At 36.1% G+C, this 14,596-nt stretch overlaps 1 protein-coding gene across 1 annotated transcript; it reads right to left on the bottom strand.

Moving 5' to 3' along the window:
* Nucleotides 1-1,101: 1,101 nt before the first annotated feature.
* Nucleotides 1,102-9,181, bottom strand: crybb1 (crystallin beta B1). The gene is made up of 6 exons (NM_001017268.3): nt 9,154-9,181; nt 8,077-8,214; nt 7,342-7,460; nt 4,739-4,871; nt 2,035-2,177; nt 1,102-1,385 (listed from the first exon to the last, which is right to left on the bottom strand). Exons 2-6 carry the CDS (start codon nt 8,188-8,190, stop codon nt 1,211-1,213), a joined length of 684 nt encoding a protein of 227 aa, NP_001017268.1. The 5' UTR covers nt 8,191-8,214; nt 9,154-9,181; the 3' UTR covers nt 1,102-1,210.
* Nucleotides 9,182-14,596: the final 5,415 nt, after the last annotated feature.

Here is a 14,596-nt window from a genome sequence, read left to right on the forward strand (position 1 = left end):
GAGTATGGCACACACAGGCAGCATAGGTCAGGGAGGGTATGGCACACACAGGAAGGGTAGGGCAGGCAGAGTATGGCACACACAGTCAGGGTAGGGCAGGCAGAGTATGGCACACACAGGCAGGGTAGGGCAGGCAGAGTATGACACACAGAGGCAGCATAGGGAAGGCAGAGTATGGCACACACAGGCAGGGTAGGGCAGGCAGAGTATGGCACACACAGACAGCATAGGACAGGCAGAGTGCTGCCTGTGTGTGCCATACTCTGCTTGCCCTATGCTGCTTGTGGGAGGTGAACCTGGCAGGGGTTTGTTGTGGGAGTTTATTAGCAGTTGGATGGTCCTTAAGGTGTGTAATTATGTACTGGGGGTTGCTCTGCTATCCACAGGGGAGGAGGAGGCATATGGAATTTAAGGGTATATCTTAATATGACATAAGGACCAAGCATTTGGGATTTTGCTGTGCTACCACCATTGTGATAAAATAGGTGTGGTTTGAAGTGTGTGTGGTTTCAAAAAGGGGAGTGGTCAAAACTGGCTTCCATTAGCGGCCCTCCACCATGTACGCTAGAGAAATTCTGGCCCTCGGCACCGTAGAAGTTGGACAGCACTGATCTAGACTGTCAATTCATGGTATTCTAAGGCAGTGGTGTCAGGTAGAAAAACCGTGCCCCTGTAAAAAAGTCTCACAATGAGTGGGCAGACAGCTGAATTAAAGTGGCAGAAGAGGCTGGGGAAGGGGACTGAGTAGAGCAGAATGCACAGTCAGGGACCCACATTGTGGGGTCTGCTGTATCGTAGTTACGCCGCTGTCCCATAGATTTACCCCTAATTTAAAAAGTATGATCTATGGTGCTGGTGAGCTGGTGCTGTGTCAGCACCATCAATTCTATGATCTACAGCAGGATCTACAGTAGAAAAATAATAGTATGTTTTCTGATGCTTGCATCCATAGCAATCCAGCTTAAACCTGTGATTGAGCAAAATTGTGCCTAATATTAATTATAATACTAAAAGTAGTTTTGAATACAGTATGTATTGCCATGAAATTCTCAACATTTTGATATGTAAATGAGATTTGTGAGTAACAACATAAGCTCTGTGTATACCTCAGAAACTGTTTTTATTTGCATCATAATGTAAAGTACATCAAGTAAATATTTAATATACAACTCTCTTTGCTGTCATCTTAGAGCCACTTCTTGTTTTGTTTTTACTTGGTTGCTGCAATAACGAAGCATCCCTTCTGGTGCCACTGCTTGTCTCTAATACGACGGATGGACTGGATCTGGGGTTGATAGGCACTCCATTCGTTCCAATGCTTGTAATCACAGGTCTCAAACAGATACTGGTAGCCTCTGTATCCTGGATATTGATATCCAACCCAACTACAAACAAGAGGAAGATTACATTAGATACAGTATTTCCAGTGATGTGCATTCTGAGTGCCATTTTATTACAATGTAGAAAGGGCATTTTGCTCGCCTGAAGCCAAAGAAGTGATTTCTGTGGAGTAAAAATGGGGTTACAGAGCAAATGCATGCTCTTTTCATTCCCCATACTATAAAATATAAATAGCATGCCATTATAATATTATCTAGAATGCTGTGTACATACACATGGAAGAAAGCTGGAAAATTATATATGCTAAATCCCAGGGTTTTCACATGCATTGCTTGTATTGTGACCAAGACATCCAGTTAGTTTAGTGAAGAAATGAACCAGGCTAGCACATGCCTGTGTGTCACCCTGTTTGGTAATGCAGCTTGTATACCTAAATTTGGCCATACCACAAGTAATAGATGGGAATCTATTTTATCAAATTCCTGTGTTGCATGTATATGCTGATAGGTCAGACATATCATATTATGCAAGGACTCCTTCAAGAATACTGCCCAAAGGAGCTGTTCCATTCTCTAAACTGGACCTTAAGTTAGAAATGATATATATTTTATATTATAAAAAACAGTTATATGTTTTATGAATAAGTACTGCTTTAAGTTGCCTTATATTTTTGAGGGAACAATTACTACTCACGTTCCACATGGTACTCTCACACTTCCCACCCGGTCATAGAAACCATAGGCCCACAGGCTGGGCACATCATCCTCAATGATTTCCATCTTGTTGCCCTTAAAGTCGGTGCATTCATACAAGGAGATTTTATGTTCCTGATTGTCCTACAGGTATTCAAAGAACAAAAAATGTATCAACAAGTTGAACTGGGGTAGGGGATTTCAGTTTTCACAATTCACATTCAGTTTGCTTATTTGTTTGGGTCAGTTGTGTCCTTTTCCATTATACACTATACAAATAAAAGCATTTTAATAGTCACTTTTGTAAGGTACTATGGTTTATCACACATAATATTTGTATTAAACAAAATAACATATTTGAAAATAGGTGCATACAGCATAAAGGGCAAGTTCAACTGAAATTTAAAAACTGTATGGGAAGAAATAACACTTATAAGAAACAGTGTATATTTAATCTAACCTATGTTGGATTTTGCAATCATAAATGTGCCCCTTAGTGTGTCTTAGAAAGAACATACGTTTCAGGGGCCCATGTGTTGACAATCTATTGCCAAGTAGCATTTCCATCAAAAGGAACACTCTTAATCTCCACTTATAAGCTTTGCCTCTGTAACAACAAATAACCTCTTACTTTACTAGAACTGAAAAAGGAGCTGGTTACAAAAACAGGAAGTAGGAGATTTTCACTCACTTTTGTGTATATTTTCTAGGGAGCTGATATTGAAAGGATTTATTCTGATTATACTGATTTACAGCATTGCTTACTAAGTATTCTATTTCCAGACTACTTTGCATTCTCAGTTAATTTACTGTTGGGAGAAATGCATCTGAAATGCTGTAACCTTTTATATAAAACTGGTTATAACCAAAGTGCTACTTCCCATGTGAAAATGTTATCTATAATATTTGGGTATTTGTTAAACCTAGTACAGTACATATTATTCCCCAGACTTTTCTTTTATTGCATTAATTTAATTTACCTTTCTATACCATGGCTAAACACTGACACATGCCTTGAACTTTAATTTCTGAACTCCAGTTATATTAATTTCCATGACAAACAAAAGTGCTTCCACTTTGAATAGTTGTCCTTCCAAAAAAACTTATATTTGTTCCTTTTTTTTTGCTCATAATACATGCTGTACTTTTCTCTATAGATATATGTAGGTCACTGTAGCTTACTCTGCTTTGGAACATAAAATCATTAATAAAAAATAAAATATTGATTTAGAAATTACTTTGGCAAGGAACCAGTAATGTTTTTGCTGTTCTCATTCTGAACCTAAATTGCAGTGACCTAAAAGCAAGAACTGGACTCCTTAATCAAATGGGTTTGGAACAATGGCCAAGAAAATTCAGGCATAATAACAGTCACATTTTTTATGTTAAATTGAATTGGTGTCAAAGAATCTTATTTTTTTAACTGAAATGGAAAGGAGCCATGTAAGTGAAATTTAACCTTATCCTTAAAAATGTAGAGATGCTGTGGAAAATAAATAATTTACAACTATGGGGTTTAAAGGAACAGTAACACCAAAAAATGAAAGTGTATAAAAGTAACTAAAATGTAATGTGCTGCTGCCCTGCACTGGTAAAAGTTCTGTGTTTGCTTCAGAAAGACTACTATAATTTATATAAATAAGCTGCTAAGTAGCCATGGAGGCAGCCATTCAAATGAGAAAAGGCACAGGCACATAGCAGATAACAGATAAAACACTATTGTATTCTACAGAACGTATCTGTTATCTGCTATGTAACCTGTGCCTTTTCTCCTTTTTTCCAGCTTGAATGGCTGCCCCCATGGCTACACAGCAGCTTATTATATAAACTATAGTAGTGTTACTGTAGCAAACACACCAGTTTTACCAGTGCAGGGCAACAGTACATTATATTTTTATTACTTTAAAGCTCTTTCATTTTTTGGAGTTACTGTTCCTTTAAAGTTATAGAACAATTTTATTCAACTATAAATACTATTAATTTGAGAGTATAGAAACTGTAGCCTTCAGTACATCTATATATGGTAACAGCAGATATAAATAGATTTACTTAGATGTCTCAACCTATGTCTATTTGATATTTGATTTCATCATTGTTTGTGGACAAGGGTGTTTAAAATGAAGTGCTGACTGGTTGCTGAGGGTTATTAGATAAGGGCACATAGAAAGGTACCTTTTCTTTCTTTTACAGTGCTAAGGCCCAAAATTAAACTTGAAATTAGGACCTCAGGTCAGATGGATTTAATATATCACAGAACTTAAACTCTCCTCTTTTTTCAGAGTGAAATTTTTTGCATTATTATGGCATATATATGCTATTTATAAATGTAATAATATGTGTAATATAATGGTAATAAGGTTATGCATGTATTGTGGTTTATCAGAAATAAACTCCTAAGGCTGATGGCCCACAGAGAAATGTAATGGCCCATGATAGATCTCTGCTACCATGGGAGATTAACCGCTCCAACATGAATTTCCACCGGCAACAATAGGAGTCACCTATGCATCACTTTGGCTTTCTGAAGCCGTGCAAAGTGTACTCCTGCAGGCAACTTCATGTGAGTTCGGAAAGCCAAAGCAATGCATATGCCTTTCCACCGGTATCTCCTATTACTGGTGGAAGGGCATTTTGTGTGACTCACGCTCCATGGGCCAACAGCCTAAGAACATAATGTAACAAAAAGTGTTTGATTAATGACTTACCATTCGGATGGGGCGGGCTGACATGAAGCAGTCACTCCTGTAGCTGCTAGACCAGGTATCCCAACGAGGATACTCGCCCTTCTCAAGGATAAACATCTCACCACGGAAGTTGGACTGTTCATAGGCAACCCAACTGAGAAAAAATATAAACCACTTAATATGCCAGTCCTTATTAGAAATGTCAAAACTAGAATAGCACCACAAACCACAGAAGCCTTGAGTAATCACAAAAAAAAAAAAAGAGAGAAAACTAAGAAATTTGAATGTATGTACTAATTGATAAGATCATGCACTAGATCAGAATAGGAATAAATAGAAAGTGGGGTGAGCTCTAATTTGCCCCTTATTTAGTCTTGATAGTCGAGTATATGGTAAAAAAATATATTCTATTTCTTTAACCAAAAATCGTGCTGCAATAATAGTATTGCTTGGGAACTGGAACTGAGCAAGCCTTTAAGGAACAGTAGCACCAAAAAATGAAAGAGCTTTAAAGTAATAAAAATATAATGCACTGTTGCCCTACCCTGGTAAAACTAGGTTGTTTGCTACAGTAACACTACTATAATTTATATAATAAGCTGGTGTGTAGCCCTGGGGGCAGCCATTCAAGCTGGAAAAAAGGAGAAAAGGCATAGGGTACATAGCAGATAACAGATAAGTTCTGTAGAATACAATAGTGTTTTATCTGTTATCTGCTATGTGCCTGTGCCTTTTCTCCTTTGAATGGCTGCCTCCATGGCTACATAGCAGCTTATTTATATAAATTATAGTAGACTTTCTGAAGCAAATACACAACTTTTACCAGTGCAGGGCAGCAGCACATTATATTTTAGTTACTTTTATACACTTTCATTTTTTGGTGTTACTGTTCCTTTAATGAATACAATTTTCACAATGAATAGAGATGAAGGCAGTTATCCAGTGCTATGCTTGTTGCCCCCTAAACATTATTATATATCTAGTATATTTAGGAAAACACAGTGCATTTATTTGTGAAGGAAATAACAGCATGTGTTTAGAAACAGAATGTATCTAAGGTAATTAATTAATAGCATTTCATACACCCACCGAATACGCTAATTTAACTGCAGCCTTATCCATTACACATAATGCAGATTAATCAGTGTTCTATTTTGAGAAACCCGCAGCTAATTATTTCCCAGAACAGCACAGTTTGGGTAAAACACATTTAGATAAATAAAATGAAAATAGGTTAGTTACATGGGCCAGCTACAGTAGTGCTTATCCTTGATTATATGGTGTTTGTTTTCATGTTCTGCTATAGTTTAATGACATAGCTTACCATTAATAATACTGCACTTGGTAGCATCAGATATCTGAAATCTGATGGAACACAGGACCTACCAATTGTATGTTTTACCTTTGGCTTTGCCAGATAACCCTTAAACTAGATTTAAAACAACATATTATCGATAGGCTTGTGGTGATTTAAGGACGTTTATAGATAGGATATTATAGTTCATACTTCTTTTTAGTTCTTTTATGCTCTACCTTATGTTGTTCACTGTAGTTGGATATTTTATCATTTCTATTCTATTAGTAAAAAGTGCTGTACAGATTAAGGCTACAATAATAACTTGGGCACCATTTTCCCAGGAAATTTAGTTTTGTCTAGTGATGTTAGAATACTAAAAGCAATTTCTTCGATTGGTCACTCTGGATTTTTGAAACAAAGCAAATATTTATTCACGTTACTTTAAAAGCCTGTAGGGATTCAATAATGCACATTGCTTTTGTGTGCTGTAAAGGGTTATCTATCAAGGTGTATCTTGCACGGTAGGTTGGTGTATCATGCCCTCAGTTAATGAATCATTCACTGCCATTTCTTTGTGCAAACAGGCTGATGTAAGTCATGCTGCAATAAAAGCATTTGCCCACTATTCAATTTCCATTTCTCTCGAGTGTCAAAGTCATAAACCAAAGCACTGCTCATAAATCAGCTGAGGACATCCTGCACTGCACTGTCACTTCCAATTTTCTGTTTACTGAACATTAGCCCCTGGCTGTAGCTATTGCGTTTCTATATGGTACGTTTGATCTCTCCAAGTTATAGCTACTTCTTTGCTCAAAAAAAGAATAACCTATTGCTCACAAATATTGGACATACAGTGCCTGATTGATGCCCCTTTGGAGCTTAGAATCAAAACACTAGGATTCTGCCATTAAATCCTTAATTTTATGCTGTTACTTCCTGTTAGTATAATTTAGATGTCAGCCATAACACAAATAAACTAAAATAATTTCCTTTATATGTTAAGATAAATTACTATAGGGATTTCCTTGGAATCTATTTCTATTTACCTTTTCAAGATTTCAATTAAAATCATATAATGTATGTCTATTAGAATACACTGTATACAAATATTGCAGTAGGAATGCAGAGTCATGAAACTGGCAACCCACTTCTTTTTTTAGTTTAAATCTTAAAATGCAGTAGTAGTTGTAGACAATATGGTCATTGTTAGTTAGTTAGTAAGGTGTAGATATTAAGATCTGGTGTTTACACCAGTTCCTAATATCTATACCATAATAACTGTCTGCTTTCGACTTTAATAATGTCCTGTAGAGTTTATAGTACTTACGGTCCTGATTCAATAATAACACTGCGCACTCTGTCAAAGCCTCTTTCCCCAAGGTTTCCACATTCATTCAGGAGTTCCACGTGTCTACCCTGAAAATTCTCCTGCTCAAACAACACAATCTGCAGAAAAGAAAGTTTGCTTTTACAGTCAAGTATGGGTGCTTTAAAGATTAAACAGAAATAATGTGCTCAGTGTGCCCTAATAAGCTGCAGCAAGCCTTATGCAAGGTCCTAGGTCTCTTAACTTTTTATGGTGTTTGACAATCAAGAAACTCCATGTTGTTATCCTTGTGGTTATCAGTATGTTCTTTGTATATTAAATATATATTGTACATAATATAAATAATAAATATTATATAAATTATACTTTAGATACTTTAAATATTTACTTTATATATTATTTATTTTTGGCATGAGAATTGGGTTACGGTATACCAGACCAATGTACTCTATCATTATATAAATATATATACACACACAGTGCCACTTTTGCATCTGCAGCTCTGGGAATGCCAAGACTAAATATATTTTTAGTAATCCTACAATTACTCCCATTTAAATAAAGAAAATTATCTCAGGCCCATATAGTCCTAGCTTGGGGGGATGGGGGTGGGGGAGAATAAAGATTAGTGTTGCCTTTTCTTGGATCTTGACCAAAATTCTTCAAGAACATTATGCTATTATTTAGTAACATTCCCATTAGCAGTTCAAAATCATTAATGTATTAAATTCTTACTTTGAATGATCCCATCATGGGGTCTCCAGTTCTTGTGGGCTTGGCACTGGGAACTGGTGCTGGAACAGTTTTGTCGCCATGGCTGGCAGGAGCAGCTTTAGATGTGTGAGACATTTTGCAGTGCAGAAAGTTGCAAGTCTAAATTCAATTGCAAAAGATATCATGAGTAGGTAGAAACACCATGTTGATCACTTAGTTACAGGATATGCCATTATAAGCAATGCAATGCAGCAGTTTTAATTCTTACTAGTTCCAGAGCTGTGATCAGAATTCTACTCTTGCCTCTGGGGCCCAGTATTCATGTAACACCTCTCTGATATACCCACCCTTACAAACTATAGACTTTCAGACTTTCAGGGCCACAATAATGACTGTTTCATATAACCACTTACACCAGCTGCCCTGAAATAAAATAAATTTCTTTGTCTTAAAGTTAATGTAATAAATGCATAGGTTATGCAGTTATGTGATGTATTATATGAAGTGCTTTTTTCTGGGTGTTATCTAGATATGAGGATTCTCTGTAACTTGAAGCCTTAAAGATACTAAAACATGTAAATATGAACAAAAAACAGGATAATTTTGATTTATGAAGACTAAATATAATTAAGTATAACACAGTGTCCAAATGTTACAGATAATAAGGAGACTGGTAGACTTGCTTGTTTAAATACGACTCAGTGGGGAAGCTTTTAGAGCTTCCTGGATAATGGGATTTCCTGATATAGACTTCAGACATGTACAAAAAAGATAAATAGTATATGCAAAAAACATTTAAAACCATATGGGACCATGTAAACAAGATATCTACAGCCTAAGAACCTGTTAATGATTTTTATCTTTCAGTGAGTCTTTGACCAAAAACTATAGAAGCCCACAGACTGGGCCTCAAACAAAGCACAGATAAATTCCAATATTAAGAGTAAATCTATATTGTTAAAAAAGTTGTTCAGCAACAACTAAAAAAATTATTTTGTTGCTATGTTTTTGGTAGATCTAAAGTTAGTCAATTATATATTTTTGTCATTTCTTTTCAACCCAACTATACAATGTGTTGGCTACTTCTTCTGCTCTTACCTGAGGAGCTTTTTCTTGTGGGGGCTAGCAGGCTTGTTGTTGAAGGTTCGGTACAGCTCACTATTTATACTCTGGCAAGAGCAAACCTAGAAAAGCTGAAGACAATAGAACTCATAGCTCATCAGTATGTTCTGAGGAAGCCCATAGTCATCACATATTCTAATGTATCAAGTCAGGGGGAAATATTTCCCATTGACAGCAGCTGAACCAAGCAGTTTGCATTGTTGGCGTGCAAGAGTGCAAACATGTAGAGGAGAAATTCCTGGGGTTATTTTCCATCCTATAGAATTTTACATGTAGAATGTAGATAAAAGTTAAAAAACATTATTTCAAACCTCAGATTCTCTACAGTAAGATCACTACTACTTTCCTGTTTGTGTGTCAGAAATTGTAGCAGAAAATGCATAGCAGAGGGGAACGTTTACATGTTTTAATTGTTTTATGTCCACATGTAGTGCATTATTAAAAATAAGAAAGAGGAAAATGAATACATAGAAATATAAGGGTGTGGATTCAGAATGGGGCATCGAGATAAATTGTGTTTGCATGTGTTGAAATTTTATCTCTGAAACAATACAAGATTTGTAATATATGATTATTTTAAGTTTCCATGACTATAGTATATTTATTAGAAAATATAGGCTGATTTAGGCAGAAGCTTGAAAATTTCTTTATATAGCTTGGCACAAGAGTACAATAATTGAGAAAATTATCACAGTTCAGGATCTATAAATACATATGCAACAACAATAACCACAAGGAAGAGATTAATTATTCAAAGAACTTATAATTGAACTATTATTATTATTCTATGGTACTAACATATTATAGAGTTTACTTAGCATTCATGTCATTCTCACAAGGCAGAGGAAGGTGCTAGGGCCAGTTTTCATGGGCTAGGTTAGGGCCAGTTTCCATGTGCTAGGCTAGGGCCAGTCTCCATGTGCTAGGCTAGGGGCAGTTTCCATGTGCTAGGCTAGGGCCAGTTTCCACGTGCTAGGCTAGGGCCAGTTTCCATGTGCTAGGCTAGGACCAGTCTCCATGTGCTAGGCTAGGGCCAGTTTCCATGTGCTAGGCTTGGGCCAGTTGCCATGTGCTAGGTTTGGGCCAGTTTCCATGTGCTAGGTTTGGGCCAATTTCCATGTGCTAGGTTTGGGCCAGGTTCCATGTGCTAGGCAAGGTCCAGTTTCCATGTGCTAGGCTAGGGTCAGTTTCCATGTGCTAGACAAGGGCCAGTTTCCATGGGCTAGTCAAGGGCCAGTTTCCATGTGCTAGGCTAGGACCAGTTTCCATGGGCTAGGCTAGGGACAGTTTTATTAGCAGCTAGTATCATCTATTGAAGATTTTGCCCTGAACTGAGAAAATAGCCAGCAGATATTATTCACCACTGCATGTCAACAAAAGTAGAGTAGGATGTCCCAGAGATAAAGGCCTGTGTACAACATCAGGTATAGGCCCTGGTAAGACAGTGGGTGAGGAAATAAGTAAATTTCCTTAGGGCCAATGCACAAATGGTGTTTTGACTGCAATTATTTATTGTTAGTAAAAGTGCATAGCTTATTAACCTTGATAAAAAGTCATGTGGGCTTGAAATGTTGCATCTGTCCCCTCTGTGACTTTCTTACAAATATTGAAGATTTTGATTCAGTTTAAATGACCAACAGTGCAGCACGGTTACAAGGCTGAAACATTTTACTTTGCTTTCATGCTGGTCTGTTAACACTAGACTAGATAATGTACCTGACTGAAACATCTATTATAAATATGGTCTGATTTATTTAGGAAGTATAATATTTGTTTTTAGGTTTGATAACTTTGCATGTTAATTATAGAAATTAATCCCCTGTATAAATCAATCTTGTTTAAGCTCAGAGAACTGCTCAGGCAAAACCAGAGGTCTGTGGCTGGAGGTGTCTATGCTAGGGAGTAAGTTGTTTCTCACCTGCTCTGCTAGTATTTAGCAGATACTTGAGACCAACAGGATCTGGTCTTAAAAGTCATGCACTAGTGCTAAGAAATGTTAACAAGAGCTAATTTTATGGTTATATGACATTGTGTTTGTCAGTCATTTGGCTTTCATGTAACATTTGTATTAGCAGGTCATACTAGTGTAGAAGAGTAAAAATATCAAGAATTAAAAGAAGCACCACATTGCACTTTAATATGCGTTGTACACAGGATATGTCTAGTATTTAAGGTATTGAAAATACCTAGTTTAGATCATAGGGGCATTTGCTAACATTTATTAATGTGCCAAATTCCACCATGCGCCATTGCAATTCATTGGTTACATGAGAATAAAGTATTATAATATTCAGAGACAATTTGCATGCTATTGGCCTTTGTTTTTTATTATTTATGTTTTTTTTTTTAAATTATGTTACCCTTTGTTCAGCAACCCCCAGTTTGGAATTTCAGAAGCTATGTGATTGCTAGGGTCCCAAATACCTTAGCAACCAGGGAGTGGTTTGAATGAGACCCAGGAATATAAATAGTAGAGGGCCTGAATAGAAAGAAAAGTATTAACAAGTAACAATACAATTGTACTTCACAGAGCAATAGTTTTTTTGCCAGGGTCTGTGACCTCCATTTAAAAGCTCGAAAGAGTCAAGGAAGGAAGGCAAATCATTTAAAAACTGTGAAAAATAAATAATGAAGACCAATAAAAAAGTTGCTTAGAATTGGCCATTCTATAACATACATCAACAGTGTTGATCATCTTTCAGCTCATACTTCAGGATCACTGAATTTCTTTAGAGTTTTTTTTTTTTTTTATTCTTCTTCCGAGTTTCATGCATAACCACTTTTTGGATTAAGCAATCCCTAGCCATAACCAGTTCATAAGATGGAAATCACTATTCATATAATCGTAAAAAACAAGGTTCTCTCACCTCAGTGTTTACTCACCCCGAGATCTGGTTTCTTAATTTGTGCTTTATATTAAGCCCTTTCTGCATTTGGCCATCAGGCTATTATAGAACCCAGCCAATTTTTATAATGTAATATAATATATTTTAGAAAAGAATTAATGCACTGATGATTCCAGAGCCTGGTACCTGTACCTACAATTTGACTGTCTGACAGTCATCTGACAGTTAAGTAATTGTAGATGTTACACTCGTGTTTTACAATAAATTATAAAGGCACACTGGCTGACACAAAGATGACACACGAGGTAGCAGGAATATTTATTTTATGGATGTTTCACCAATCTCTGTAGTTGCTGCAGGAGAACAACCCTGATGCATTGCTGTCCTTGAATGTAATAATATATTTCCGCAGTACATTTATTTCATGAAGAGGCGAAATAAACATGTAGGAGCTTGTGTCTGCCTGGCCTGCATATTTTATTTTAATAAAATGTGGCTAGCTATGTGAATGTATGCTGCAGGGAGGCACATGTAGTATGGCCCATGGATCTGTAATAAATCAGGTTCTTGCTAGAGCAGTTATAATTTATCAAATCTCCTTTCAAAATGAAATATTTAAAGCTAGTTTGCACAAATGCCATTTATTGAGCTGTATTTATATATATATATTGCTTTAACATGCAGATATTAATATTTCTTGACCTGTTTGCAAAATGTATTTTTAAGCGCCTGTGATACCTCTAAAGAATGCATGCTTGCTTTATTTCCTTTTGTTATTTATAGACCACGCTGTAAGCAGGGTCTCAAAATCTCATTGCAAGGGTAAATTATTTTATCAAAGCATATACAGTGCACAGGGGTGAACAGATGAAAGTAAAGAACGTACTCCACATCCTGTAGCTTCTTGTAGACACTGCCACACTGTCAAGGTAGACAATGTATCTGGTTCTTAATATGCAGTCAAGTTTAACTGATTAGGAGCTTTTATACATGTATGTATTCATTACATTACTACAGGTATGGGATCTGTTATCTGGAAACCCATTATCCATAAAGCTCCAAATTATGGGAAGGCTATCTCCTATAGACTGCATTTACATCAAATAGATTAAATTTTTCATCTGGAATAATAAAACAGTAACTAAAGGCAAAACAATCCTATTGGGTTTATTTAATGTTTAAACGATTTTAGTAGAGAAGAATCGAAATCTAAATTACAGAAAATTCCCTTATCCAGAAAACCCCAGGTCACAAGTATTCTGGATAACAGGTCGCATACCTGTACTAAACACTAAAAGGATGGATACATAGATATAAAACACAACAGTACTGTTAAAGGACAGGTAAAGGCTCTACTCCCTGAAGCGAACCCCAATAAGTTAATAACTTTAAACAGCTTTTATATATACTTCACAGTTTTGCAGTTCTCATATGGTAAATGCTCCCTAGTCTAGTACCCTGCACCCTAGCAGCTGCAATGGTCATTCCTTTACCTAGAGAAAAGAGGACAAGGAGGGCCATGTTGCAGGAACTTAGGTACCTCTCCATTGATATCATACCCAGGGTGGATTTACTCCTATCACCTGTACTTCATGACCCTTCTCTCCCACTTAGTCGAGGCCCAGTATATTTGTGGTAATAAAGTGGTTGTGATAACACAATGGTAGCTGCATACAGAACCACTTACCAGCAGGGAAAATTGTCTCTTTCATCATATAACTAGTTTTAAATGTATTTTTTTGTTGTATTCCATGAATTTATTTTATTCTATATGCACAACATCCAGATCCTTTGTATAGTCAAATAGATTCTTTGATTCATGTTCTCATGTCTTTTTATCTAAAACTTTGCCATTGAACAGATAGATGCTGCTTAGAGCACTAAATGTATTCCCAATAGAGAACATTAGGATAGCAGATATTAGGATCCTTTATGACCACTGTCTGTAGCATTTTCTTTAATGTGTTATTAAGCTGTTTGACTAAACAGTCAGACTGTTTGCATTACCCTGTGCTTTAACCACCTATCACCATGGGACTGTTTTGTTCATTTGCTTTTAGGCTCCATTTAGGCTGCTTTAAATTTTTAAAATATTAACTAGCCATTCTTGTATATAGAATGTTAATGCTTACCGTGAATACAACTTTAGTTTAAGTATATAAAAGCAATTATTCAGGTCAAGGTTAAAGATAGGGACCTAATATAGATTTTTCTTTGCTATTTATACATAATATTCTTCTTGAATACTCTTTGCCTTCATTCGTATTGATTACATAATTTGATATGATAACATATCTGTCTCTTTTTATATTTATAATAGTTATAAAAGAAAAATCAAGAAATATGATGGTGGGCCATCATTTACACAATACATGAATATGCGAATGGGAACAATGTTCCCAAAAGTCAAATGGGTAGGAAGGTAACTATGTTACTCTGTAACCCTCCTTTGAAGGTAATGTTGTTTTTTTTACTTAGGCTATTGTACTCTCTAGCAATTCTACATTGTACAATTTTTTTTATCTAGATGTAGGAAGTATAATAAAATTATAGACATTTTTTATAAATCATTT

This window comes from Xenopus tropicalis, chromosome 1 (genome assembly GCF_000004195.4).
Source record: "Xenopus tropicalis strain Nigerian chromosome 1, UCB_Xtro_10.0, whole genome shotgun sequence".
Lineage (NCBI taxonomy): Eukaryota > Metazoa > Chordata > Amphibia > Anura > Pipidae > Xenopus > Xenopus tropicalis.

Coding starts and splice junctions, on each gene's coding strand:
- crybb1 (NM_001017268.3), bottom strand. CDS start 8,190: ATGTCTCACACATCTAAAGCTGCTCCTGCCAGCCATGGCGACAAAACT. Junction 4,872..7,341: donor GTTATTATTGAATCAGGACC/GTAAGTACTATA, acceptor ATTTTTTCTCAG/TTGGGTTGCCTATGAACAGT. Junction 1,386..2,034: donor GTGAGAGTACCATGTGGAAC/GTGAGTAGTAAT, acceptor TCTTGTTTGTAG/TTGGGTTGGATATCAATATC.